A 27,539-nucleotide genomic window follows, 5' to 3' on the forward strand; every position below is an offset into this window, starting at 1 on the left:
GTCAATCCCAGTTTTCGTTGGTAAAAGAGTAGCCCAAGAGTTGGCGGTGGGTGGTGATGATTAGCTGCCTTCCCTCTAGTCTTACACTGCTAAATTAGGGACGGCTAGCACAGATAGCCCTCGAGTAGCTTTGTGCGAAATTCCAAAAACAAACAAGCTAAGCAAGAGAGACAGGCCTAACAATTTGATTTTATTACTGATAAGAATCTTGATGCGTCTTCCCTTAAGCTTAATTATATGCCAAAATGAAGCATTTCCAGAATTTAAGTTATATTAACAACGATGTTTGACCAAACAAAGGAAATGTGTTTGTGAAGAATAAACCTAGATGCATTCCAGATGTTATTGAGAATCATTTATTTACTTTATCTGCACGAACAAATCCAACTATTGCAGATACAAAACTTGTTTGTTTGTTTTTGAATTTCGCACACAGCTACAGGAGGGCTATCTCTAATTTAGCAGTGTAAAGACCGCCAACTCTTTTACCAACGAATAATGGAATTGACCATTAGAAAAGGCGAGCATGTTTGGTATAACGGGGATTCGAACCCAGGACCCTCGAATCACGAGTCGAGCGCCTTAACCACCAGGCTAAAGTAAAAGAAGATAAAAGTGTAGAAGAAACAAGGCCATGACTGATTGTTTTACAATGTCTTCAGTTTACTCTAGTTAAGTTTGAAGTGAGTCTTATTTATTATTACCAGTTCACTGATAGTTTATATAACTAAAAACAAACGATTAACAACATAAAGTTAAAAGCTTGTATTTCTTAGACAACAGAATGACATATTTAAGAATTTGATATATTAATTTTTTAATTGTATATTATGTGATGGGTATAACTGACGTTGATTATTAATTGTATGTTAATCGTAGTTTAATAAGGGTTAAGAACTTATGTTATGAAATTTGTATTTCAGTGATTTATTTTAATAATTAAGGCTTAACTGTAAAATGTTGACTACTGAAAATAATATGAATTATGGTTTTACATTAGTTGCATGAAGTTAATTTACATATGACTATTACAAGTTCATAAATATGGCAGAATACGTTGTGAACCTTTTGATTGTGTTTTAATTTTACTTTTTGATATTATGGGTTATGGCTTAAACTGAGTGTTAGAAGTAAAAATAAAAATTATAATAACCTTTCTAAAAGTTATGGAGTAATATTAATATTTTATATTAATATTAAAGACATTAATGATATTATTATTTGGTACAGTGGCACGTCTGCAGACTTATACTGCTACAAACCGGTTCCAGATAGCACTTTGTGTAGCTTTGTGCATGATATCAAGACAACCAAACAATATTATGTTTTGATTCGTTGTTTGGGTATTGAATAACCAAGGAGAGGGCTAGTAAAGATAACACTACTGAGAGTAAACATAAAATTATTACATTATATAACAGTGAAAATGACAATTATTTGGTCGATATTACGGTTTAGAATATGACGTACATTGGAGTAAGAATATTTTAAGGTAGGTTATTGCAAGCGTTGGTCGATGCAATGAGAGAACAAAAGAACACAGGTTTGGTGGAGACATTTTTATTAAGGATGAAAATTTCCTTAAAATGGGAGGAATGAAGCATTTTAAGCTACTTTCAAGTGCTTTAAAACAACAAGATATATAATCTTATTGCACATCAATGCATAAAAGAAGTTTAACACTTGACCAAAATGTATAAGTCAAATATTAAACAAGATGCATTCCAGGCATTATAGAGAATCAACTGTTTACTTTATAAACAGATGCATTTATAACAGAGAGAAAGCTATATGAATTGTAGCCCTGTAAATGTGGGGCACAGGACCACAAATTTGTACATACAAAGATAAAACTTTTCTCCCAACCCCTTGGAGAATCTGGGTATTGATAAAAACACTTTTACAGGGATTTCTCAGAAGTGTAATCCCCCGAATCTTTCATTGATTTGCATTACAGCAAATGTTAAAGAAATTAAGTTTGTATTTCAACAGTAAGGATTATGAAACTGAATAGATGCAAGACAGTAGTTCAAGCATTCAGTTTGTATTATAATGGCCTCATATTTGAACGTGGGCTATAGTCCCAGGGTTTGAAAGTGGGCCATAGTCCCAGGGTTTGAACGTGGGCCATAGTCTTAGGATTTGAATGTGGGCCATAATCCTAAGATTTGAATGTGGGCCATAGTCCCAGGATTTGAATGTGGGCCATAATCCCAAGATTTGAATGTGGGCCATAGTCCCAGGGTTTGAATGTGGGCCATAGTCCCAGGGTTTGAATGTGAGCCATAGTCCTAGGGTTTGCTTATGCATATAATAAAGATTAAGTTTCACTTTATGTGTCTACTCTGTTATTTTCATAACATAAACTTGGTCATGTAGCTACATTCAGATTTACACTAATTATTTTAAATGAATATTCTATAAATAATGAAAGTATATAATACGTATGTGAAAATCAGTTTCACCTGAAAATACCACAGGTTATTTATTTCTCTCAAGAATGATATATTAAGTGCATTCTTTAGTACAAAAAATAAAATAGTTACTGTGATACTACATCATTAATTATTACATTAAGAACAATGACATCTCTACAACTGAAAGAAATATTTATTCATCATTACTGTTGCATAAAGAATTTTTTATTTTATTTTGAAGATTTAAAAAATAACTAAAACTAAATATAGGACTATCTGCACTCTGTCTGTTGAAGGACACTGAACAAAGGATTTTAGTGTTATAAGTCCATAAGCTTAAAAAAGTTGAAACTTTTTATGTATTCAACTGGTGTACATAAATCATAATTAGGGGAAAAGCTAACATAATCCATTAACTTTAAATGCACTGCAGTATTTTATAAGTTTGAAAGTGAAATTTAAAAGGAGTTAATAATACTGCCCAGTTAGTTGTGTAGTTTATATATAGTTTAAGCTTCTATAAAGAGTAGTAACAGAACTATAGCATGTTAAAATTATCTTCTAACTAATTAATTACAAACATTCTCTTATTATTAAACAAAGGAGAGATTGGTGTTTACTAAAATAATACAAATACTGTTAATAAAGACACACATATAAAATTATTGGAGTAATAAACTCACGCAATTCTGTCATAATTCAAACTTTTGTCCAACAAATAATGAAATATAAATGAACATGTAAAAAATTTTTGTAACCACATTAAGTGTTCAATAATTTTCAATATAATATAAAGAGACATTTTTAAATGGCTAATCTTTCTTTATTACAATTACTGAATTCATGACAAATTGGCAAAAATAACATTTAAACAAACCTGTAGATAAATTTTATTAATTCCATTCAATATATGTGTATTTTGTTTCATTTTGAAACATTTATGCTCATACAAGTCTTTTTGTCAACAAATAATTTTACTTTAGATTACAAAATATATTCTAAATTATAGGTTATGTCAAATATTAAGCAACTGTTTATCCTTAACTTAAAAAAATTAATACACTTTTAAATAACATTTTCAGTGTTAAAGATCAGTAGTAAATAACATTGTAGTATTACTTTCATTCTTTATCTATCATAGGTCTAGAATTATTCAGAACATAAGAAGCTTTAAACATTGTTAAAAAAAATTATGTTAACATCTCACAAAGGAGGATTTATTTTGAATAAGAAAAGCCCTGTTGGGATAGGAAGACAAACTTCAAACATTCCTTTTTTATAAAATGTTTTAAGATAATGAAACTTGAAGACAAAATAGTTTGGTTTGAATCTTACAATTATTGATGTCTTCTAAATGTTGAACAAAAATGTTTTAATTAGAAATTAACTGGTCAACTGAAGATAACTGACAGACAGTGATTTACAGATGGAAAGTTTATGGTGTGGATTAAATGTAAGATTATTATACACACACACAGATAGATAGATAGATACTTAAGTAAGCTACAATACTGTTTAAACATGTTACAACAAAAGGAAAGACAGAGTGGATTTCACACAGCATATCTAAACCTCAGATGAAATATATCTAATTTTCTGGAGAAGGAAAGAAAAAAATAACTAAATAAATGAAAAAATACACTTAGAAATATAAAAATGCAATTATAAAACAACTATCCAATACTGGGGCACAAATCTTTGGATTAGTGAATGTGTAATTTGCCCTGGTTTTTGAGGTACTTGTAGTAGATGTACATTGTATTAGAGGTACACTGTATCTGGTTAAACCTCAACTTTGTCAGCTTCATATAATGTTTTTTTTAAAAGAGAGAGATAGTAAAAGAGCAGGTGACACACGTTCGTATGTTTGATGGACGTTATGTAGATATCAAATTGTGAAGTTTAGATATGAAAATGATTACAACAAGTGATATGACAAATATAATAAAAGACAAGTAGCTTATACTAAAATTTGAGAATTTATTTCAACTATGAAACATCTATGGATAATATTCTAATCAGTTAACATTTCATTAATTTCTCTTAGTATGGCTGTCATAATTAACAAACTGGTATAGCTGTGTTCTTTGTAATGAACAAAGTATTTAAAACCTTTGATATAAAACCATCATGGATTAGGTAAGTATATGTGTATATATATATATTTACGTTGTTACTTTGAGATATAAGAACTTAAAGTCTAATTTTTGACATTTGCTTTGATTTCTTTTCTGTAAAATCTGATGAGCTTAAAGGAATGTCTTTCAGAGAAATTTAAAACATTTAGTTTTTAAATGTTACTATTTCTGGTATATTGTTACTAGCTTTAAATTCAAGTATGCAGTCTGAACAGTTTGTGTGAAATGTAACACTGAACTAAAACATGAATATTTAATATATAACAATAAAATTGTACATATTTATGTTACATACTTCTTGGAAGTTTTACTTACTAATTTATTATGTATTCTAAACAAAAATGTAATTGTGAGACTTACAAAAATGAAATTTCAGGTAATTTAAAAGCTATGGATTAAAATAGAGATCTAAGTACAAAAACATTTTAGTTGCCTGAAACGTGTATTTTTTTCATATCTCTTATATGACCTTACATAACAACCAAAGAAGTATTCATTGGAGTAATAATTACATTAAAAAACAGTATTAAAAATATTATGTTTTCATATTTCATAAAAATTTGACATTTGTAAATCTTGTTTACTTAATTCTTCTGTACAGATGGATTTGCTACAATCTTTAGATGAACTCTGAAACAAACAACAAATTAACATCCTGATTAGTCAGAAGTCCTCTTAAAATGTCGTAAACCTAACAGAAAAACAATTTAATTAAGTGTAATTAATGAGGTAAAAACATACACGTGTCTTACAGTTTGACCAGAAGTAATAAGAGGGTTGGGGATTTAACTTTCAAATTATTTAAAAACATACACGTGTCTTACAGTTTGACCAGAAGTAATAAGAGGGTTGGGGTTTTAACTTTCAAATTATTTAAAAACATACACGTGTCTTACAGTTTGACCAGAAGTAATAAGAGGGTTGGGGTTTTAACTTTCAAATTATTTAAAAACATACACGTGTCTTACAGTTTGACCAGTCTTACAGGGTTTGACCAGAAGTAATAAGAGGGTTGGGGTTTTAACTTTCAAATTATTTAAAAACATACACGTGTCTTACAGTTTGACCAGAAGTAATAAGAGGGTTGGGGTTTTAACTTTCAAATTATTTAAAAACATACACGTGTCTTACAGTTTGACCAGAAGTAATAAGAGGGTTGGGGTTTTAACTTTCAAATTATTTAAAAACATACACGTGTCTTACAGTTTGACCAGAAGTAATAAGAGGGTTGGGGTTTTAACTTTCAAATTATTTAAAAACATACACGTGTCTTACAGTTTGACCAGAAGTAATAAGAGGGTTGGGGTTTTAACTTTCAAATTATTTAAAAACATACACGTGTCTTACAGTTTGACCAGAAGTAATAAGAGGGTTGGGGTTTTAACTTTCAAATTATTTAAAAACATACACGTGTCTTACAGTTTGACCAGAAGTAATAAGAGGGTTGGGGTTTTAACTTTCAAATTATTTAAAAACATACACGTGTCTTACAGTTTGACCAGAAGTAATAAGAGGGTTGGGGTTTTAACTTTCAAATTATTTAAAACCAGAAGTAATACGTTGGGGTTTTACAGTTTGACCAGAAGTAATAAGAGGGTTGGGGTTTTAACTTTCAAATTATTTAAAAACATACACGTGTCTTACAGTTTGACCAGAAGTAATAAGAGGGTTGGGGTTTTAACTTTCAAATTATTTAAAAACATACACGTGTCTTACAGTTTGACCAGAAGTAATAAGAGGGTTGGGGTTTTAACTTTCAAATTATTTAAAAACATACACGTGTCTTACAGTTTGACCAGAAGTAATAAGAGGGTTGGGGTTTTAACTTTCAAATTATTTAAAACATACACGTGTCTTACAGTTTGACCAAATTATTTAAAACATACACGTAATAAGAGGGTTGGGGTTTTAACTTTCAAATTATTTAAAAACATACACGTGTCTTACAGTTTGACCAGAAGTAATAAGAGGGTTGGGGTTTTAACTTTCAAATTATTTAAAAACATACACGTGTCTTACAGTTTGACCAGAAGTAATAAGAGGGTTGGGGTTTTAACTTTCAAATTATTTAAAACATACATACGTGTCTTACAGTTTGACCAGAAGTAATAAGAGGGTTGGGGTTTTAACTTTCAAATTATTTAAAAACATACACGTGTCTTACAGTTTGACCAGAAGTAATAAGAGGGTTGGGGTTTTAACTTTCAAATTATTTAAAAACATACACGTGTCTTACAGTTTGACCAGAAGTAATAAGAGGGTTGGGGTTTTAACTTTCAAATTATTTAAAAACATACACGTGTCTTACAGTTTGACCAGAAGTAATAAGAGGGTTGGGGTTTTAACTTTCAAATTATTTAAAAACATACACGTGTCTTACAGTTTGACCAGAAGTAATAAGAGGGTTGGGGTTTTAACTTTCAAATTATTTAAAAACATACACGTGTCTTACAGTTTGACCAGAAGTAATAAGAGGGTTGGGGTTTTAACTTTCAAATTATTTAAAAACATACACGTGTCTTACAGTTTGACCAGAAGTAATAAGAGGGTTGGGGTTTTAACTTTCAAATTATTTAAAAACATACACGTGTCTTACAGTTTGACCAGAAGTAATAAGAGGGTTGGGGTTTTAACTTTCAAATTATTTAAAAACATACACGTGTCTTACAGTTTGACCAGAAGTAATAAGAGGGTTGGGGTTTTAACTTTCAAATTATTTAAAAACATACACGTGTCTTACAGTTTGACCAGAAGTAATAAGAGGGTTGGGGTTTTAACTTTCAAATTATTTAAAAACATACACGTGTCTTACAGTTTGACCAGAAGTAATAAGAGGGTTGGGGTTTTAACTTTCAAATTATTTAAAAACATACACGTGTCTTACAGTTTGACCAGAAGTAATAAGAGGGTTGGGGTTTTAACTTTCAAATTATTTAAAAACATACACGTGTCTTACAGTTTGACCAGAAGTAATAAGAGGGTTGGGGTTTTAACTTTCAAATTATTTAAAAACATACACGTGTCTTACAGTTTGACCAGAAGTAATAAGAGGGTTGGGGTTTTAACTTTCAAATTATTTAAAAACATACACGTGTCTTACAGTTTGACCAGAAGTAATAAGAGGGTTGGGGTTTTAACTTTCAAATTATTTAAAAACATACACGTGTCTTACAGTTTGACCAGAAGTAATAAGAGGGTTGGGGTTTTAACTTTCAAATTATTTAAAAACATACACGTGTCTTACAGTTTGACCAGAAGTAATAAGAGGGTTGGGGTTTTAACTTTCAAATTATTTAAAAACATACACGTGTCTTACAGTTTGACCAGAAGTAATAAGAGGGTTGGGGTTTTAACTTTCAAATTATTTAAAAACATACACGTGTCTTACAGTTTGACCAGAAGTAATAAGAGGGTTGGGGTTTTAACTTTCAAATTATTTAAAAACATACACGTGTCTTACAGTTTGACCAGAAGTAATAAGAGGGTTGGGGTTTTAACTTTCAAATTATTTAAAAACATACACGTGTCTTACAGTTTGACCAGAAGTAATAAGAGGGTTGGGGTTTTAACTTTCAAATTATTTAAAAACATACACGTGTCTTACAGTTTGACCAGAAGTAATAAGAGGGTTGGGGTTTTAACTTTCAAATTATTTAAAAACATACACGTGTCTTACAGTTTGACCAGAAGTAATAAGAGGGTTGGGGTTTTAACTTTCAAATTATTTAAAAACATACACGTGTCTTACAGTTTGACCAGAAGTAATAAGAGGGTTGGGGTTTTAACTTTCAAATTATTTAAAAACATACACGTGTCTTACAGTTTGACCAGAAGTAATAAGAGGGTTGGGGTTTTAACTTTCAAATTATTTAAAAACATACACGTGTCTTACAGTTTGACCAGAAGTAATAAGAGGGTTGGGGTTTTAACTTTCAAATTATTTAAAAACATACACGTGTCTTACAGTTTGACCAGAAGTAATAAGAGGGTTGGGGTTTTAACTTTCAAATTATTTAAAAACATACACGTGTCTTACAGTTTGACCAGAAGTAATAAGAGGGTTGGGGTTTTAACTTTCAAATTATTTAAAAACATACACGTGTCTTACAGTTTGACCAGAAGTAATAAGAGGGTTGGGGTTTTAACTTTCAAATTATTTAAAAACATACACGTGTCTTACAGTTTGACCAGAAGTAATAAGAGGGTTGGGGTTTTAACTTTCAAATTATTTAAAAACATACACGTGTCTTACAGTTTGACCAGAAGTAATAAGAGGGTTGGGGTTTTAACTTTCAAATTATTTAAAAACATACACGTGTCTTACAGTTTGACCAGAAGTAATAAGAGGGTTGGGGTTTTAACTTTCAAATTATTTAAAAACATACACGTGTCTTACAGTTTGACCAGAAGTAATAAGAGGGTTGGGGTTTTAACTTTCAAATTATTTAAAAACATACACGTGTCTTACAGTTTGACCAGAAGTAATAAGAGGGTTGGGGTTTTAACTTTCAAATTATTTAAAAACATACACGTGTCTTACAGTTTGACCAGAAGTAATAAGAGGGTTGGGGTTTTAACTTTCAAATTATTTAAAAACATACACGTGTCTTACAGTTTGACCAGAAGTAATAAGAGGGTTGGGGTTTTAACTTTCAAATTATTTAAAAACATACACGTGTCTTACAGTTTGACCAGAAGTAATAAGAGGGTTGGGGTTTTAACTTTCAAATTATTTAAAAACATACACGTGTCTTACAGTTTGACCAGAAGTAATAAGAGGGTTGGGGTTTTAACTTTCAAATTATTTAAAAACATACACGTGTCTTACAGTTTGACCAGAAGTAATAAGAGGGTTGGGGTTTTAACTTTCAAATTATTTAATGTTGTGCACCTATTTCACATCACTGATTCCTTTATCAGTTTCTGGTGTCTCCCAGTTTCACCAGAATTAAAAAGAGGGTAGGTATTTTAAGTTCCAAATTATTTAACCCTTTCGGCACAGTTGGTGACCTCAGTCAACTTGAAGGGTCAGCACAGCAGGTGACCTTCCTTTATTCCTGTTATGCTTATGTATTGAAATTAACTTATATAGTATTGGGTACAATCACTGAATATTTCAGGGACTTTTGTTGAGTTATTGCCGAGATATCATGCTTTTAGTACTGATACCATAATTAGTTGAAGTATCAAACATATATATTCAGCGCCATGCCAAACATTAAAAGTTGTTATTCAGCACCAAAAGGGTTAATATTTTTGATGTTGTGCATTTTTTTCACATCACTGATTCCTTCATCAGTTTCTGGTTTCACTGCTGACCTCCAAGGTCACAATCAACTTGTCAAACTTAGTTTGTTTGTATTGTGTCACTGACTTTTGTGATCACATCAGTCTCTTCACAGTAAACAGCTGTGGTTTCATTGGTAATGATTCATAAGAGGTGTTCATCTACTTACTGACCAGTTTAAGAAGTTGATAGAAAAAACATAAAATGAACAAATAAGAAAAGAAATATAAGCTTGTAACTCACTTCTCTCGCTTTGTTTATTGTGCCACTTGTAAAATTAAAGTGGGGTTCAAGACTATTCATTGTGATCTGATAATCATGTTGTATTTGTTTTATTGATAAATGCAATTTAAAATGAAACAGTTAGGTCAAAGTAAATTTTATAACCATAGAAAATACAGTTTGAGGCAGTATGAGCCCTCATCAGCTTAACTAAATATACAAAAGGAAAAGAACCCATTTTAATGTTATGTCTTGAGGTGGGAAAATATATATCATAGAGCATTATTTTATATACTCTTCACTTGTAACAAAAAAGGGAGTTTGAATCTCTCTGTTATCTTGCAACTGGAAACCACACCAAACTTCTCACACAGGTACGTGTAATCTGATTTAACTTTTCTCAAATGGTAACAAACATCTTAGTTTGGTTAGAAAAGTTCCTAGTTTATAGCCACAATAAAAGCAATCAACTGAACAATACACATCAAACCACAAACTCCAAATTTACTTATACACACACACTGGCATGTTAACGGAACTCACCTCACTCTGGTTATTTTCTCCAGTAGGTGTTCCACTAGAAACACGTTTGACACTGGGAATGAAACCTAAGCATCCGGCCTGATATTTAAGAAAAGTTTCTTCTGGAAACCATCTAACAAGATTTACAACACAAAACAAATTCTGTTAACAGGTATGGAAATTAGAAAATAATACTTTGTGTATAATACTCGTACAAACTGATTATTAAGGGAAAATAAACAATAAAATATCCTTGAAATGCTACTGAATACACAAAACACACATTTGTTAAGAAAGACATGCAACTGTTAAGTTCAAATAACAGATTACAATAACTCAATATTTTCACATTTTTTAATATGTCAAGACAACTGAGAATAATAGTAATTGTAAAATATTAATAAATATTTTAAAGGCTAATGTTTTAAAGTTTTAAAATTTTAAAGTTTAATGACTGATATAAAATTGTTCCTCATAAATTAACCTTCTAATAAAGAAACTGACTATCCAAACTTTGTTTTAGATTAATCACAATGAACAAACCCTTGAAAACTTGTTTGTGATGCCAATTCATCATCTGGCATCATATGAAGTTCTTCTACATTTAGCTCTGTGGCTCTATCTAATAATATTAGGAGTTGGTTAAGTAAAAGCACCCTCTCTGGAGTTTCTTCTTCCTCTTGAGGTTTTCTCTAGTGAGAAATATTATTGAATTAATTTCTCTGCACATTCATTAGTGTTTATATTAAGATTTTGAAGCTGATGACCATGACCCAAACAATAAATATACTGTATAGTCTAGCTTGCCACATATAAATTTCATAATTCTTACACTTAGTAATAAGATTTTATACTTATAAAAATATTCTTTTGTATTTCTTGTGGTTAATACACCATCTAATAAAATATCAATCATATGGTGTTTTACGTATTGACGTTTTAGCTTACAAATATCTATTGTTTTATTCATTGATTCAGATACGTAATTCTTAAAAATAGTTTGCACTTATATCAAGCTCAGCTAGTATAGTATTACATACATATAATTATATCTTGAGATAATTTTGTTCAGAAACTTTATTTGTGGTTAACAGCCTTAGTTGCTTTGTCATAAATAAACAAACAAGGCCTTTATTTTTCATTCTTATTTCACTGTAAAAATTCAAATCCCTGTTGCACCAAACATGCTTGCCCTTTCAGCCTTGGAGGCATTATAATGTGTCAGTCAATCCCACTATTCGTTGGTAAAAGAATAGCCCAAGAGTTAGTAGTGGGTGGTGTTAACTAGTTGCCTTCCCTCTAGTCTTATGCTGCTAGATTAGTGACGGTTAGCACAGATAGCCCTCGTGTAGCTTTGTGTGAAATTAAACAAAACAACAAAAAATTACTGTAAAAGACACTTCTTTTAAAACCTAGAAAAATAATTTTTACCCCAGAATTAAAAATAGGCTAGGGACCTCATTGTCTTCTCAGACACATTTTGCTGAAGTATTTATTCATCAAATTGCTTGTGGGTTTATATCTGTAGGTTATAAGGTCTCAGTGACATATGGGTCACACTCAAACACTGAAAACAAAGACATTGCAAAAATTACATTACCCCAATTATTATTGTTATGGTTTTTCCTAAATACAAAAATGAGGATGACACTCAAGTTGTTTTGTTCAGCTTTCTCACAGTGATTATTGTAACAGTCAGAAACAAAATGAATTGATATAATGCAATATGTGAATCTTACTAGCAGTGAACTAAAAACTACAAAAAATAAGTCAGTAATTTAGAGGTTTACAGGGATTTATTCTCTTGACAATCCTACAAAATTGTAATGTGCTTTAAATTACAACCTTTTTGAAAAACCTTACAACATGTAGCAGGTTTAAAAGACAGAGAAGGTTAAACATACAAAGTCCTTATAGAAGTCTGTTAGTCTATTCTAACTGGTTTGCTAGTTATTTTGAATGACACTACAGTTAGTTTGAGTAAAAATAACAATAAGTAATTAGTGTCAAATGTCAACAAATATTGTTATTAATATTTACAGTAATTATGATTTGTTAATGACTTACATAAAATGTATAATAATTTCACTTAATCTAGTTCACACATAACATTTGCTGCTTCTACAATTAAAACTTAGATCACTAATAGACCATTTATATTCAAGTTGGCATGATGACTCTTGGTATGTACCAAAAAGCCTTGTTAGCACTGGATGTAGTGTGGTAGATATATTATTACTTTTTTTTTTTCACTCATAATTTCTTAGAATTCTTAGCCCTAAAACTAAAATTTGGTGAAAGATTATGAGACAATAAAACAAAAATGATTCTAGTGCTAAAATTAACTGTTTCCTGGAGGCATTAATCATAATATTTTTATACTATAGACTATGGAAAAACAAAACATATTGGTATTTATTATTCCTTTAGAAAGTGCTGTTGAAAGGTTATTTCTAAATAACAGAATTATCAATAGAAATTATACTGGTAGAGGAGCATTGAGGTTATGCTGATGTGAAAGTAGAGAATGAAAAACACCCTACTGTAATGGTGTTTACTGAAGGCTGATATGGTATTTTTTTTTTAATTATGTGCTGCTAAATTCATAACAGTCACACACAACTCGTGTTTAAACTGTGCTGGAGTTAAGACAAAGGACTGTTATGGCTGGATAGTGGAGAAAGAAATCGTTATGAAGTATACAACACCAAACAAATTACCTATCACACTGGACTTCCACAGTCAGCAGTATGGAAGGTCATCTGTAAGATGTTGAGGCTGTAGTCCTACAGGTTACAGGTCAGACGTGAACTACTACTAGGAGTTGCACATACACACACACATGGCTAGACCTTGTTCTTCAATTCCTAACTAAACTACTGACTGACTGACTGACTTATGGAGTGATGATGCTAACAATTCCAACTAATTGTATCACTTGAGATAGAAAATAATTCATGTGATTTTGTTCAGTGATTGTAATATGATGAATATGAGTTGGATATTTAATCAAGGTCATCACCAGGACCTGTTTCTTTGAGAAACACACAAATAATAGTTTTTAATAGTGTAAATGTTATTTATACACCTCAGAAAAGAGAATCCCTTTGTGTAAAGTAAACCTTTATATCGCATTGCACCAAGGTATTACTGGGATATGTTTCTGGGGGCCAAGTAACATATGGCCAGAACAGCCTTCAAATCCTAACCTTGCTGATTTTATTACTGTAGCATTGTTGTCACTGATGTACTATGGCACATCCACTATCTATACAAGCTTAAAATATAGCACATGTAGACACCAAGCGCAATTCCTATACAATAAACAGTGTCATTCATTTGTAAATACCAAACACAACTGGCACGTGTGACACGTGCTTCAAATTAAAGCTTCTGTTCTTTTTTGTTCACCATCTAAACATAGAGAGCTCTCTACTAACAAGATTTTAAACTATGAACATCAGAAAAGGGAAATAATTTTAAATTAATCCTCTATTTTCTCTCAGCTTAGTTTACAAGCCAGTTTATTTTTCACACAAGAAATATTTTGTTTTCTAAACATATTTTTAACTGATTGAAGAAAACCTTATCCAATACATGTGTAATTACTCACTATAATTCCAGATCTTAAAGCTTGTGCAGTATCAGTGATAACCCCAACTAACTGATTTTTCATTTCTTCACTTTGTGCAAGTTTTGTATCAAGATTTTCCAGTTCATTCTTAATCTCATCATTTTCCATATTTAGTTTGATTATTGTTTCTTCTTTCTCTTTCACCTAAATAGAGAAAGTTCCTTTAAGCAAATATACAAGTAGCTACTTTACAACGGATGCTGAAAATAAGATAAAATATTTTGCTTTTCATCAATAATCTCAGATCTTAAATATTTTATTAGTGAAAACATGGCAGTTTTCTTGTAACATAAAACAAAATCCATAGAGTAATTGAAAGCAATTCACCCAATACAAGTCATCATTCAGTATGTTAACACCTTCCACAGGAGTCCCCCGAACATCTTTTATTACTGAACCTAGGATGGTCAACAGGAGATCAATCTAGAAACTGGTCATTTAGGGATATTTCAACAGATTTGACTGAATGAAGTTCAGAAGAATTTATAAAATTAAACGTTAATAAAAATATAAAATGATCAAATTAATATGTATTGCACTATGGTGGTGCCACACTGGACATTATGCTATGCTTTTTATATTTACTGTTCCTTGTATAAATGGCATTTGTAACAGGAAAATTGATTACTAGGGCAAAAATATGTAGTACACTGTGCATCTGCTCCAACTTCAACACTGCATCACTTGGTTTTACTGTGCTGTTAGTTTGACAAAACATTGAAACTAATGATTTCTTATATATGGTTCCAATCCTCCCTTTTTGAAGATGGCAATACTATTGTGCCTGTTGTTTTATGTTTTGCTATCAATCGATAAATCTCGTATATAATTGCCATGTCAAATTGATTGTGATATCTTTAAATAAGTTCATCCCTCATCTGACTTGCACCCACCTTTAAGCTTAACTGCCACACATATACCATCAAGTTCACAACAACGTCATGAATACTTTAAGCAAACTTCATTGCTACATAGATTTAGTTTGTACATACAAGTTAACTTCTCTTTGTTTCCTCTCTTGTGGTCTCGTATCAGGACATGGGCCCAATTACAGGTTTATTCCAGTGACCTAGACCTTGAAAATAATGACAAACATCTTTTGTGTTTGTTTGTTTAATTAAAACATTTTCAGAATTACTTTTTTTCTTTTCATCCACATCACAAAATGTCAAAAAAAGGTAGTTGTCATCCTTCTAAACAGCCTATACCTCATCTGTTTATAAAACCAGTTTAAAAAATATATTGTTCAACTTCAGGTAAAACATATCCATTACCCCTTCAAAACAAAAACAAAAAGATTTTCTATCATTAAACAATTATGAAATTTTTTTTTCAACCTTCTGAACAATCTTTCCATCATCTATTTAAAAAGCCAAATACAACCATTTTTTTTTAATTAATCAAATGTTCATAGGGTTGGTCCAGTGATAGAATGTTACTACAGCTCCGAATTTACTATACGTATCTATATGAAATGTGGTAAGTAGTTAGTCAAATTTAGATGTCTACTGTAGACAAAAAATCAGATGGGTTACAAATATATTTGTAGTCAGAATACCTCAGTAAACTGATAACATTAATTTGACACAGATTCTGACAAGTCAGAGAGCAACGTGATGTTCGGGTGAAAAGTAAATATACTTCTAACCATCATACAGTTTGCACATTGCACACACATAACCTTCAGAATACATTTCTTTTTTTTTTCAGTGTCTCTGTATAATACATATGAAATATGCTCTTCTATACCACAAACTATCATTATATCAACACTGTATGGTAATCGGAGTAGTTGGCATCTCCAACACCAATAAAAATAACATCACATTGAATGACACTCTGCAGAAGGTAAAGGCAAACGTACTTTGATCTCCAGCACAAGGTTAAATGGCCGTAAAGAAATATTGGTCAAATTATTCATCCTTCTAAATAACAAGACCATTACCCTTCCACCAAACTGTCCAAAACAAAGATAACTATTAGCCTTTAAAACAAAGAAATAAACAACAACACCATTTTCAAAAAGAAATTAAACCTTTCTCTTCCATATCAAATTTTCTTGGTAATTCTTTGAAAATAATTATAGTAACAACATAAATTACCTCATCAGGTAAACTATTCATGAACATAAATGTTTGGCTATGGCATTAGGTTTTAGGTCTCTTCTATACTAGGCATACCTAATGATACACATAAAAGCTTGTGTGATAAGCTAAACTTGCCACACTATTTTCTGATAACTCTCATTTCATTGTTTTACCTCTCTCACATCATGTTATTCACTTAAAAATTGTACAGAACAAATCTGTTACAGCAACTGTAGTCTTGAGAAAAGACAGCTTTCACCAGCGAATTTAGGTTTATTATACACAGTAGCAGTTAATGAATAGTTGTTTAAGTTATGGCGTGGAATTAACTGAACAGAAAGCAAAATGGAATGGGTAACTCCCACATATCTGACCAAAAATACTAGCAAAAAGTTTTATACTCAACTAACCTACCAAAACTATGAAGTTGAAGTCTCATCTAAAGAAAATGGCCAACTTGAGAAAATATACAAGGCATACCAGTAAACATCTGTAAGTCTCACAAGACTATAGTGTAGGTATCAATAAAAGAAAGAAAAAACAACTAAATCTTCAGCCACTTGTATGATTGTATCATCCTATTTGGGACCAACACATTTTGTTGCTGGTAACGGTCATTGTTGGGCATGAAGACTGTTGTGCTGAATACTTTCTGATAGTCATTTCTTTTTCTGCTTGCTGAGTTTTTTTGTTTTTTTGATGCCTTCTTTCACACAGCTTTTCCAAGAATTCCAGTTTTCTGCTTTCCCAGTTGTCAACACAAATTTCAAGAGTTATCATATCCCTTTCGTAAATGTCCTTGTTGAGGGCATCCAGTTGATCTTTGTTTCCTGTCACCAGCTCCCCATACAGGACATCTTTGGAGAATCGTTCATCTTTGATCTTTGATGTGCCATCTCAGTCTCCTCTGGGAAGATACTCTTCATGTTGGTGCACTCAAGCATTTCAGTGTCAATAATTTTGTCCCACCATGTTATCCTCAGGATCAAGAAAAGACACCATTTGTGGAAACTATTGAGACTCATTTCTTACTTTGTGTAGGTCATCCATACCTCACTACTATATAGCAGAGTCCTGAGTACACAGGCCTTGTATACTTTCATTTGTGTTGATTGTCAGTTTCTTGTTTTGCCACAAATGGTTGCAGAGTTGGCTCATGCTGGTTGATGCCTTGTCAATTCACATGTAACAAGAGGAAGGACATACAGATAAATATCTAATTAATACAATGACAGAGCATCCCTCACCTCTGATATGTTATCTGGAAAGGATTTTAAAGGTTGATACTTAGAGGGATCAAGGTGATATTTACTTAATAAATCCATATGAAGACCTGTGGAAACAAAGTGAATTCAGTTGAACAAATTCTCGTTTCAGTGAAAAAAAAGTCAATTGGCAGTAATACTGATCACCCACGAAGGTTGGAAAACATGCAAGTTCCAGTACTGGATCACAAATAAAAAAGATTAGCATGTACATTTTGGAAGTATGTGTCCCTGCTTGCTTACATAAGAGATCAAAATGGTATTGATGCAATGAGGTAATATCACTTGGTTTCTAATCTTTGACTGCAAATGACAAACTCAGAAAGTGGAGCACACAGTTCTCATAAAATTGATGTGAGAGCATAACTCCATGAGAGGCCCAAGGCTAAAGACTTGTTTCCACTTTATAACAACCCATTGAATTTAGTGAAAAGTTAGCAAAAAGCTGGAGTTACAAAGAGGAGGTAATAGATGGAAACCTAGCTTAAGCACAAACTTATACAGCAACCACTGTAGGTCACTGACAGACACAAAACTATGTGTTCCTCCAAAAAATTAAACATTGCATTATAAAAGAGCACTAAAAGCAGATACAACTATCACATTCCTCTTATTTATTATTATTATCATTGAAAGACACAAAAGACAGACACAAAACTATGTGTTCCTCCAAAAAATTAAACATTGCATTATAAAAGAGCACTAAAAGCAGATACAACTATCACATTCCTCTTATTTATTATTATTATCATTGAAAATAATTTAACTGTTAGAATAATAATATTCATAAGTCTGGCTCTGATATTGAACATATGATACACAAATATATATAATATCTCTGCAACACTTGTACACTTACAAAATTACAAAGTAATCATGAATTATAAATCTTTATTTGTTAGTCAGCCTGGTGTTTTTTATTATTAACCTCTGAAATGTTCTAGAGAAAAGTACTTACCTGTTGATTCTGAGCAGTAATTTCTGTTCTTAACTGTGTGTTTAGCTGTTCCAGCATCTTTGTCTCAGCAGTTAGATTCTCATAATCTTCACACTTCTTCTTTAATAACGTGATAACCTTTAACAGAAAACAGTTTACTGTGTTTTAATTACTTATTCTGTGACCTTACCATTCTCAAATGGGTCAGGATGTTTCTTTCTGCAATTAAACGAAGTTCCTAGAACCAATAAAAAGTTTGTCAAGTAGGTATTTAGATGCAGGTAAAGAAAGACCACCTTACACTAGAGTGAAGTTTTGTAAATAACTGAATCTGTGCTAATGTGGGAAATTAAACAAATTATTATTTAAACAATTACTAATAAAGTGCTAGTATCACTGGAAATCCATCCAAATAGAAAAGTGTTCCCCATTCAAGTCTATGGTATTTACTAACTAAAATAATATTAGAAATCCTACAACACTTATTTCTAGCTTTACACTACTAAACAATTTAATACAAATTTACAGTTAAACCTAATTTGAATATGTATTTAGTTATTATGGAAACAAATCACATGGAAAAAACAGACAAAAAATAAACTGAGATACAATAAAATAGTAGCAGATAGAAAACCTAACAGAAACTACGTGTAATAAAACTAAAGATTCAAGCCTAAAAATAGATAATAAAAATAACAAATTGAACAAGAGTTGGGCAAAAACTGAAGAGTACAGGTCTAGAACTTGATTGAAGTGGGACCAAAAAATATGACTGCAAATCTTTAAAATTAAATTACTATTTGGGGTAGTAGCACAGTCTCCAAGAAGATTTAAAGAAACATTCTTTGCCATCATTCACAGTTACCAGATTTTTTCAATGGTTTTTAAGCTGTATTATCACTCCCTGTTTGGCATCAAAAGTCATATGTAACTGTGAACAAACAACCTCTATCTCTTTACTCTATCATTATCATGTTAACTTAGTCACTGGAAAATGTTTTTTTTTTTTTAAAGAATGTGATAGGTTTACAACTTATATAAACTATATTATATTTGAATGATAACAAATAAAAATAACCCTCCAAATATGGTTTTCTTTCTTCAAGTGAATCTCAGGTAACTCATTTATGGTAACAGGTGGCCAAACAAGGGTTTGTAAGTAAAATAAAATGTTTTATTAATGATGGAACATATTACTTCTTAATGTATGATTAGTACAGCTGAGCATATTTGGTGCAATGGGGATTTGAACCCGCAATCCTCAGATTACGTGTGTTGAATGCCTTAACCCACCTGGCCATGCAAGGCCTAATTACACCATGATTAAAACTCTTCCCTACAGTTATAAATCATTCTTTGCCTCTCTATTACTACATTACCTCAATGTGGTAAGTCACATTTTTTACTTCAACCTTCAAATATTCAATAATCATAAAAATTATTCAGAAAGTGTTTAGTTTGAAAATTATGTTTTTTATTGATCTTTCTGCATGAAATAGTATTATGCAAGATATCCTTTTATATTTATACTCTAGGCTTCAATTAAGAGCTCAGTTCTGAATTTCAGATCATTGTTAGTGTACATGCAATTGTTTTTTATTTCTGGTCTAAGAGTAAATTCTCAACTTGTTTATTATTGTATTAGTTAATTTTCATATTTAGAACAATATTATACATTTAAGCTGGGATCCCTAGATCAGTACGGTATCTTCTTTCTGTATGTTGAAGACTAGCAGGAAATAGGTGTGGCATTATCAAGGCATTTTCTAATCAAATAAATTATTTAATGCTAATGACAAATTTCTGCTTGAAATAAATCTTCAGAAGTAACATAAAGGACTGTTTGAGGTGTTCTTTTTCATCAGCTGATCATCACCATTGTTTTATCTTCAACCTCATACAATGTTCATCTAAAACTATAGTTTCTTCAGCTCATACAAAGTTCTACATAGATAGAAAAACAAAATGTTCTACTATTTTATTTCTGTCAGAATGTCAAGAAGAAAAATTATTTTACCAATGTCAGTTTTACTGGGACTTTGAACTAACAAATATGTCAGTGTTGCACATGTTAGTGCATTATAATCACAACAGAGTTTTATTCATCATCAATCTTAATAGATAACAGACTTCACTATATTCTATTGCACTATTCTAATCAAACATTTGTTTTACTATCACCTGTGTCATGCATTCTGTTATTCCTAGAATGTCAACATAGAGTAATCATCACTCCATAGAAGTTAAACTTGTTTACTAAGCTAACCACACTGGAATTCTAGGGTTAAGTACTTCACTCCATGCACTGTATTTCAAAATTAATTAATTTTCTGTTTTGCAACATTATAATATATATATAAACTCATCACTGATTTATTTTTGCTTTTAGTGTTTCTTACACATTTATATTTCTTTGCAGAAGTATTTACAGTTTTGATGTCGAAATTTAAAACATTGATTTAATAAAATTTTGATCTTCAGGAAATGTAGACCAGTAAGTATCTTACTTTTTGTTGAGCTACAACTTTGTTGGCAAATCCAGATTCCGTATCTTGTAAAACCTGCAGTTGTTGGTTAAGGTCTCTGAGTTCTTTCTGTAGTTTACTGTTTTCTTCAAATAGTATTTGGGTTTTTTCAGATGCCTTGTTCAGTTCCTTAGTCATATGAACTGTATCTTTGATGGCTCTCTTAACTGTGTCAGCCACTTGTTTGTTAGAAACTTTGCGAAATTCTGAAGCAACCTCTGAAACTTTCTGAACCATTTCTTTCCTTAATCTAAGAGAACAGAGCCCTCATTATATTTTACAACTGTTGATTGGATTTATTGAATATCTTATTCTTTTTTGTAATAAATATTTTATTGCTATTCCTTTTTATAGTTTACCAGAGAAATAAAAGATTATTAAATTTTGTGCTACCTGCTATTTTTTATACCAACTACTCACTTTATTACCTCTAACTAATATAATAATATATACCTAAATACTGAACACTATAGACTTTATAACATGTGAGAAGGTGTTTTGTTTAATCATAATTCATTTGTGAAGAAAATTGGTCTGCAATTGGTTCAGTGGTGTTGACAGAGGATAACAATGCAAATGTTCATGACAATTAGAAACATGGTCAGTTAACTTCAGATACTGTGACTGTGCTGACAGAGCAAGCTGATTAGAAACATGCTCAGTTAACTTCAGATACTGTGACTGTGCTGACAGAGCAAGTTGACTGAAGTTTAACCATGCTCTTCAAACTAATTTAAAATAACTTCAGACACTGTGACTGTGCTGACAGAGCAAGCTGATTAGAAACATGCCAACTTCAGACACTGTGACTGTGCTTTCTCTTCATAATTTAAAATAACCCAAGTGTTTCATTAGAAGAGCTTCTCCATCAAATCAAGCATACAAGACTGTAGGGTTAATATAATAAGCAATAATATTGAGGCAGATTCTTACACCTTATTCATTATTCAAGCCCCCTAATGGCTCAGCAGCATGTCTGCGGACTTACAACGCTAAAAACCAGGTTTTGATACCCGTGGTGGGCAGAGCATAGAAGGCCCACTGTGTAGCTTTGTGCTTAATTCAAGACAACAACACTATTCAAAGTAATTATATACTGTTATACTACCTCCTGTATTTTGTGCTGTCAGAACACCACAAGCCAAGTAAATACCTCATATGGTTTTCTACATATTTTTATTCTGCTGTAAGTAAATAAAAGGGTAAAATGGAAGACATCAGATCAATGGCTTATCAACTTTTTTCATTCACAACTTATTTGTAAACACCAATGAGCAGCTGCAACTCAGTTAACAGCTTTACTCCAAGCAATATTTGACTTTCTAAACAGATAAGATTTCTTCTTAGTGTTTAAACTGTTATCTATTTTCAAAGTATACTTATAACCCTTTCACACATTCTAATAACACAATATTAGGTTGTGACCTACAGATTGGAAGACCCTACACTATAACATTCTGTGTGCTTCCAGTCTTTAGCAATCTAAAGTTTACACTTTAGCACTACTGAAGCCAGAGTTTTCTGTTTTTTTATCTGAGGTATGTAGTTTTTATAATGATTGTCAGATGCCAACTGACAGTTTTGTGATGTATTTTGTATAGTATGGCTACAAAAAGTCAAATCTTGACCAATATTGAAAGAATTGATCAATTTGAACAGAGGTTAACATTTGTTAAATGTGTTATCTCTTGACCAATCTCCAGTAATTAGTAGCAAGATACATTCTATTTAGTTTGCTACTGTTAATTAGACTCCATTGAAAGATGCCTTTGAACATCCAGTAAAAAAAAATGGTGTTCAATAATAACATCTCTGCTAAATGAGTATTCACTAATATAATCTTTTAATATCCTTGTTCTTACTCATTGTCTTGCAGTTACTTTACTATGACCAAGTCTGTATTTACAGTGCTTAAAAAATTACCTGATACATCACAGTTAATTCTATTTTACATTCGTAAATAACTTGGGTACTCTCTACAAAGGTGAGAGGTTCTGTTGTAAGTTGTAATAATAAAGCATTGATATAATAACATGGCAAAAACACACACGATATTAACTCATTTTTCAAAGAAGGAAATTAACACCTCTGAAAACAAAGCAAGCCAATTAGTTAGTAACTAACACCTCTGAAAACAAAGCAAGCCAATTAGTTAGTAACTAACACCTCTGAAAACAAAGCAAGCCAATTAGTTAGTAATTTCAATAAATTTTGGCAAGCATACATAAACAAATACATACATAAATATATTATTTGATTATCTATGAAAAAATATATTCATCAGTATTTTGTTCCTTGAAGTATTCCACTTTAAAATAATGGCCGTCATTCTTCAGTCCTCTAGATAAATACTGCATATTTATTACTACAAAAGGTTTGGTAGCTCATATTACACAAACCTGTTGTGTGTTTAATTCATTTACAAGTTTAAGTATATTGTGATTTGACTTAGTATTAATTTTTTTCATAAAATATTAAAAACATAGTATCAAATAACGTACTAGAACATTTATGAAAAATCCTTAGTAATATACTCTTTCTTTCTGGATCACTACAACATCAGTTATATATATATGCTAATCATAATTTTACTATAAATAGCTGGGAACAAGGCATCACTAATGTGACTTCTAACTTTAAAAACAAAACAAAGCATTTTGTAAAACATTATCAAACTAAGTTGTCCAAGGAAGCAAAACTACATTTGTAAGAAATGTACATAATAGTTTAAAAAAATTCAAGTACACAAAAATTATTTTGACACACATTCTAAACTTACTACACAATTTCTTTATAATACTATAACTACACACCTGTCATTGTCAATAATGGCTTTACGTTCCAGTTCACTAAGTGTTTCAGAATGTTTTCTCTCTTCTTCTTCAAGCTTTGCCTCAAGTTCTTTCAGTCTTTTTGTCATTTCATCCCTTTGCATTCTGAACTCTTCTAAAGCCGATAGTTTACTACCTAATATTGAAAACGAATTTAGTATGTTACTAAAACCTGGTTATTTTGCAGCAGTTACATTACATTGTATATTGATTCCAAACTAATGTTGGGTTTTAATTGGCTACAAAATAGTTTTAAAAATATTTGATCTTAACATTTTTAGTTATGAAGTGAATTTAAAATAACCAATTACCTTTGTATGTTCCACAAAGTAAGTATGACAGATAAAATTATGGAAGTTCAAATTCTAAATGAAGAAATATCAAAGACTGGACCTGCCATTTCTAAAGAATGGTCAAGATCCACATAAAAGTAATTTGCTCATTGGTTAATTATCTCAGATTTCTTTCAGACTAGCAAAAACAATGATCTTCCATGCCACCTATGAGGTTGCTTACAAAAAATCTGGCTAATAAGCAAAACTGCAAATAGTAGATGGAACAAATAGAACAGAGAATTAAGTTAGAGGGTACCTGAGCTTACTGCTATAAACCTGCAAAATTAAGAACATTAGTAGTAATGAGAGCAGAGCAAACACAATGAAAGAATACATAGAATAAAATATATTCAACATCAACATTCTCTGATTAGAAGTGTCTTAAAAACAATCTAAAACAGTCAAATAGTTGGGTATTAGGGCCTTAATATAGAGCTAAGCACAAAAGAGTGTACTAATAAAGGCTTTTTTTTGTTCTGAAATGAGTCCTCCAATATGTCTTGTTCAAAATTCTGAACGGTGACCAGTGGACATATGGTAGAGCATTTCTTTCTACACTCAAGTAAATTATGTATGCAAAGAGATGTGAAGAACAAAAGCTGTTCTCTAAAAGAAAATACACATATTGTCCACTTGGATGTCTCATCGAAGGTTCAACGAATTTCATGGACAACCGATTCCACTGATAAATACTTTAAAGCTGCTTCCAGAATTCTGTGATATTATTGATGTCATAAGTATCAAAATAAACTGTAATTATTGAAAACTACATGTTTGTTAATACTTCAACATTACAAAAACACCATCCAGCTGCTTCCTTAAATGTCAGGTGACTGGTTCATTATTGCTAGTACAGAAAAAAGGATAAAGCAAACCACTGCATCTGACAATGTGTAAAAAGACAACTACATACAGAACTGTAAGAAGGATCAGAAAGAGATCTTAAACTAACAATAAAACTGCACAATATACAGGGTGTGGACAAAACACAGTGCCCCCCTAATAAATCTTGTTAATTTGTTATATCGTTTATTGGATAACAGAAAAATATATAAAGCTATTTGTTTCCAAAATGCACTCGACAAGATCTGTTGAAATAAGATATAACATCCTAATTTTAACACTGTTTTTCATAAATACCTGAACTTTTCATGATTTTAGTTACATATTCTCATAACAAGTGTTATTTGCTACAGTGTCTTAGATATTCTTGTGCTTGTCTTCAGGGTGAATTGTCTCATTTGTGGTGATGAGTACTTGCTAAAAGATTCTAAGATGAAGAACGTTGTTCAGTTTGTGTTTTGAATTTTTGTGGAATGCTACATGAGGGCTATCTGTGCTAGCCATCCCTAATTTAGCAGTGTAAGACTAGAGGGAATGCAGCTAGTCATCACCACCCACTGCCAACTCTTGGGCTACTCTTTTACCAACAAATAGTGGGATTCGCCATTATGTTATAATGCCCCCACAGCTGAAAGGGCAAGCATGTTTGGTGTAACAGGGATTTGAACTCACGACCCTCAGATTGCGAGTAAAGTGCCTTAACCCACCTGGTCATGCCAGGCCATATGTTGTTTAGTGTAGAACTACTCAGGTAAAGCAGAGATTAACAGAAGTCTGCAATGACCTGACACAAATATTTCCTTTTACCATCTTCTCTTGTCCTCATCAGAAGCATCTTTGTTCAAAATATTACTTTCCTCATTCTAACATATATTTTATTCTATTTCTTAAGGTGCCAAGAAAGATTCCACTACAAATGCCTTGTTGGATACACAAGGTTGTTTAGCATAAGAGTTTTTATATAGTTAATTTAGATTTAACATTTAATGATCTTGTAGGTTTCATACCAAAGTGTTAGAAGTTAATTATTTTAAAAATGATAGTTGTGATAAGGTGTGTTGTGCATACAGTTAAAGTGTTGTACTAAACTCAAGTAATATTGTTGATGTTATCTTACTTCCAGTTTCCAAGTTTCTCTAGTTGTGTGTAATATTGTTGCTACTATATGGCTAGAGATTTCAATATTATTTTGTCATGTGTTATAAATATGTGTAGATACAGAGAAAATATGAAGAAAGGAAGTTAAGTGAGATATAATTAGACCCATGAAGAAAGAATGTTAAGTGAGATATAATTAGACCCATGAAGAAAGAATGTTAAGTGAGATATAATTAGACCCATGAAGAAAGAATGTTAAGTGAGATATAATTAGACCCATGAAGAAAGAATGTTAAGTGAGATATAATTAGACCCATGAAGAAAGAATGTTAAGTGAGATATAATTAGACCCATGAAGAAAGAATGTTAAGTGAGATATAATTAGACCCATGAAGAAAGAATGTTAAGTGAGATATAATTAGACCCATGAAGAAAGAATGTTAAGTGAGATATAATTAGACCCATGAAGAAAGAATGTTAAGTGAGATATAATTAGACCCATGAAGAAAGAATGTTAAGTGAGATATAATTAGACCCATGAAGAAAGAATGAATGTTAAGTGAGATATAATTAGACCCATGAAGAAAGAATGTTAAGTGAGATATAATTAGACCCATGAAGAAAGAATGTTAAGTGAGATATAATTAGACCCATGAAGAAAGAATGTTAAGTGAGATATAATTAGACCCATGAAGAAAGAATGTTAAGTGAGATACAATTAGACCCATGAAGAAAGAAAGTTAAATGAGATATAATTAGACCCATCTCGACTGAGCGATTGGCAGTTTAAGCACAATGAGAGATTTCTAAAGAAGTTAAATCATAAAATATTAGTGAAATTGAAGTTAGATTGTGTGTTTAGCTGTAACAGGTGATATTTTAAAGTGAGTTTCACAGTTTAATAGAGATAAGGATGATAATTTGTAATGTCAAAATGTATTCTAGAGTAACTGGACTTGCCTCTGTGAAGACACTGATGAAAAGGAGACAATTATTTAAAGTTTAGGACACAACAGTAGTAACTCATGGGGTAATGTAAGTGAATTTATCATAACCTGTGTAGTAAGAAACAGAAAAATAATTTGTCTTGTCGGTTGGGTTCTAAAATAATTGAATTTGCCAATGTTGACTTTTGAAAAGAAAAAAGAATTATTTAGAGTTTTAGATACAGCTGTGATATCGTATAATGCAAAGAATTTTTGTATATACATTTGACTTGTTTTGAATATATCATTCTAAAACAGGCAGAGTGTGTGTTGTTCGTTTATTATTCAAATTTATTGCCAACAAGTCACAGACACCTACTGTAAAGAATCCAGTAACTTGGAACATGAATTTAAAATAATTGCATGCCATTTTCTTACAGTTGAGAGAATTTTACAGTCAATGTTTCTAAAA

At 31.3% G+C, this 27,539-nt stretch overlaps 1 protein-coding gene and 1 long non-coding RNA gene across 5 annotated transcripts in view; one reads left to right on the top strand and one right to left on the bottom strand.

Moving 5' to 3' along the window:
* LOC143245250 (uncharacterized) lies at positions 1–27,386 on the top strand. 4 transcript variants are annotated; one of them, XR_013025535.1, is made up of 3 exons: positions 1–683; positions 10,631–10,758; positions 27,087–27,386. It is a non-coding gene; the product is annotated as an uncharacterized LOC143245250 (long non-coding RNA). The 4 variants fall into 4 exon arrangements; XR_013025533.1 differs by having other exon boundaries at positions 5–683; positions 10,634–10,758; XR_013025532.1 differs by lacking the exon at positions 1–683 and adding an exon at positions 1,355–1,492 and having other exon boundaries at positions 10,634–10,758.
* Positions 863–27,539, bottom strand: part of LOC143245249 (cilia- and flagella-associated protein 157-like) — a 39,910-nt gene continuing 13,233 nt past the window's right edge. Inside the window, exons 3-9 of the mRNA XM_076491399.1 lie at positions 23,848–24,001; positions 21,017–21,284; positions 18,531–18,647; positions 14,200–14,364; positions 11,130–11,278; positions 10,608–10,719; positions 863–5,185 (exon numbers count right to left, since the gene is read on the bottom strand). Coding sequence (XP_076347514.1) covers positions 5,099–5,185; positions 10,608–10,719; positions 11,130–11,278; positions 14,200–14,364; positions 18,531–18,647; positions 21,017–21,284; positions 23,848–24,001 — 1,052 coding nt within the window. The 3' untranslated portion in view covers positions 863–5,098. The remainder of the gene's footprint in view (positions 5,186–10,607; positions 10,720–11,129; positions 11,279–14,199; positions 14,365–18,530; positions 18,648–21,016; positions 21,285–23,847; positions 24,002–27,539) is intronic.

This window comes from Tachypleus tridentatus, chromosome 2, assembly GCF_004210375.1.
Source record: "Tachypleus tridentatus isolate NWPU-2018 chromosome 2, ASM421037v1, whole genome shotgun sequence".
NCBI classification, from domain to species: Eukaryota; Metazoa; Arthropoda; class Merostomata; order Xiphosura; family Limulidae; genus Tachypleus; species Tachypleus tridentatus.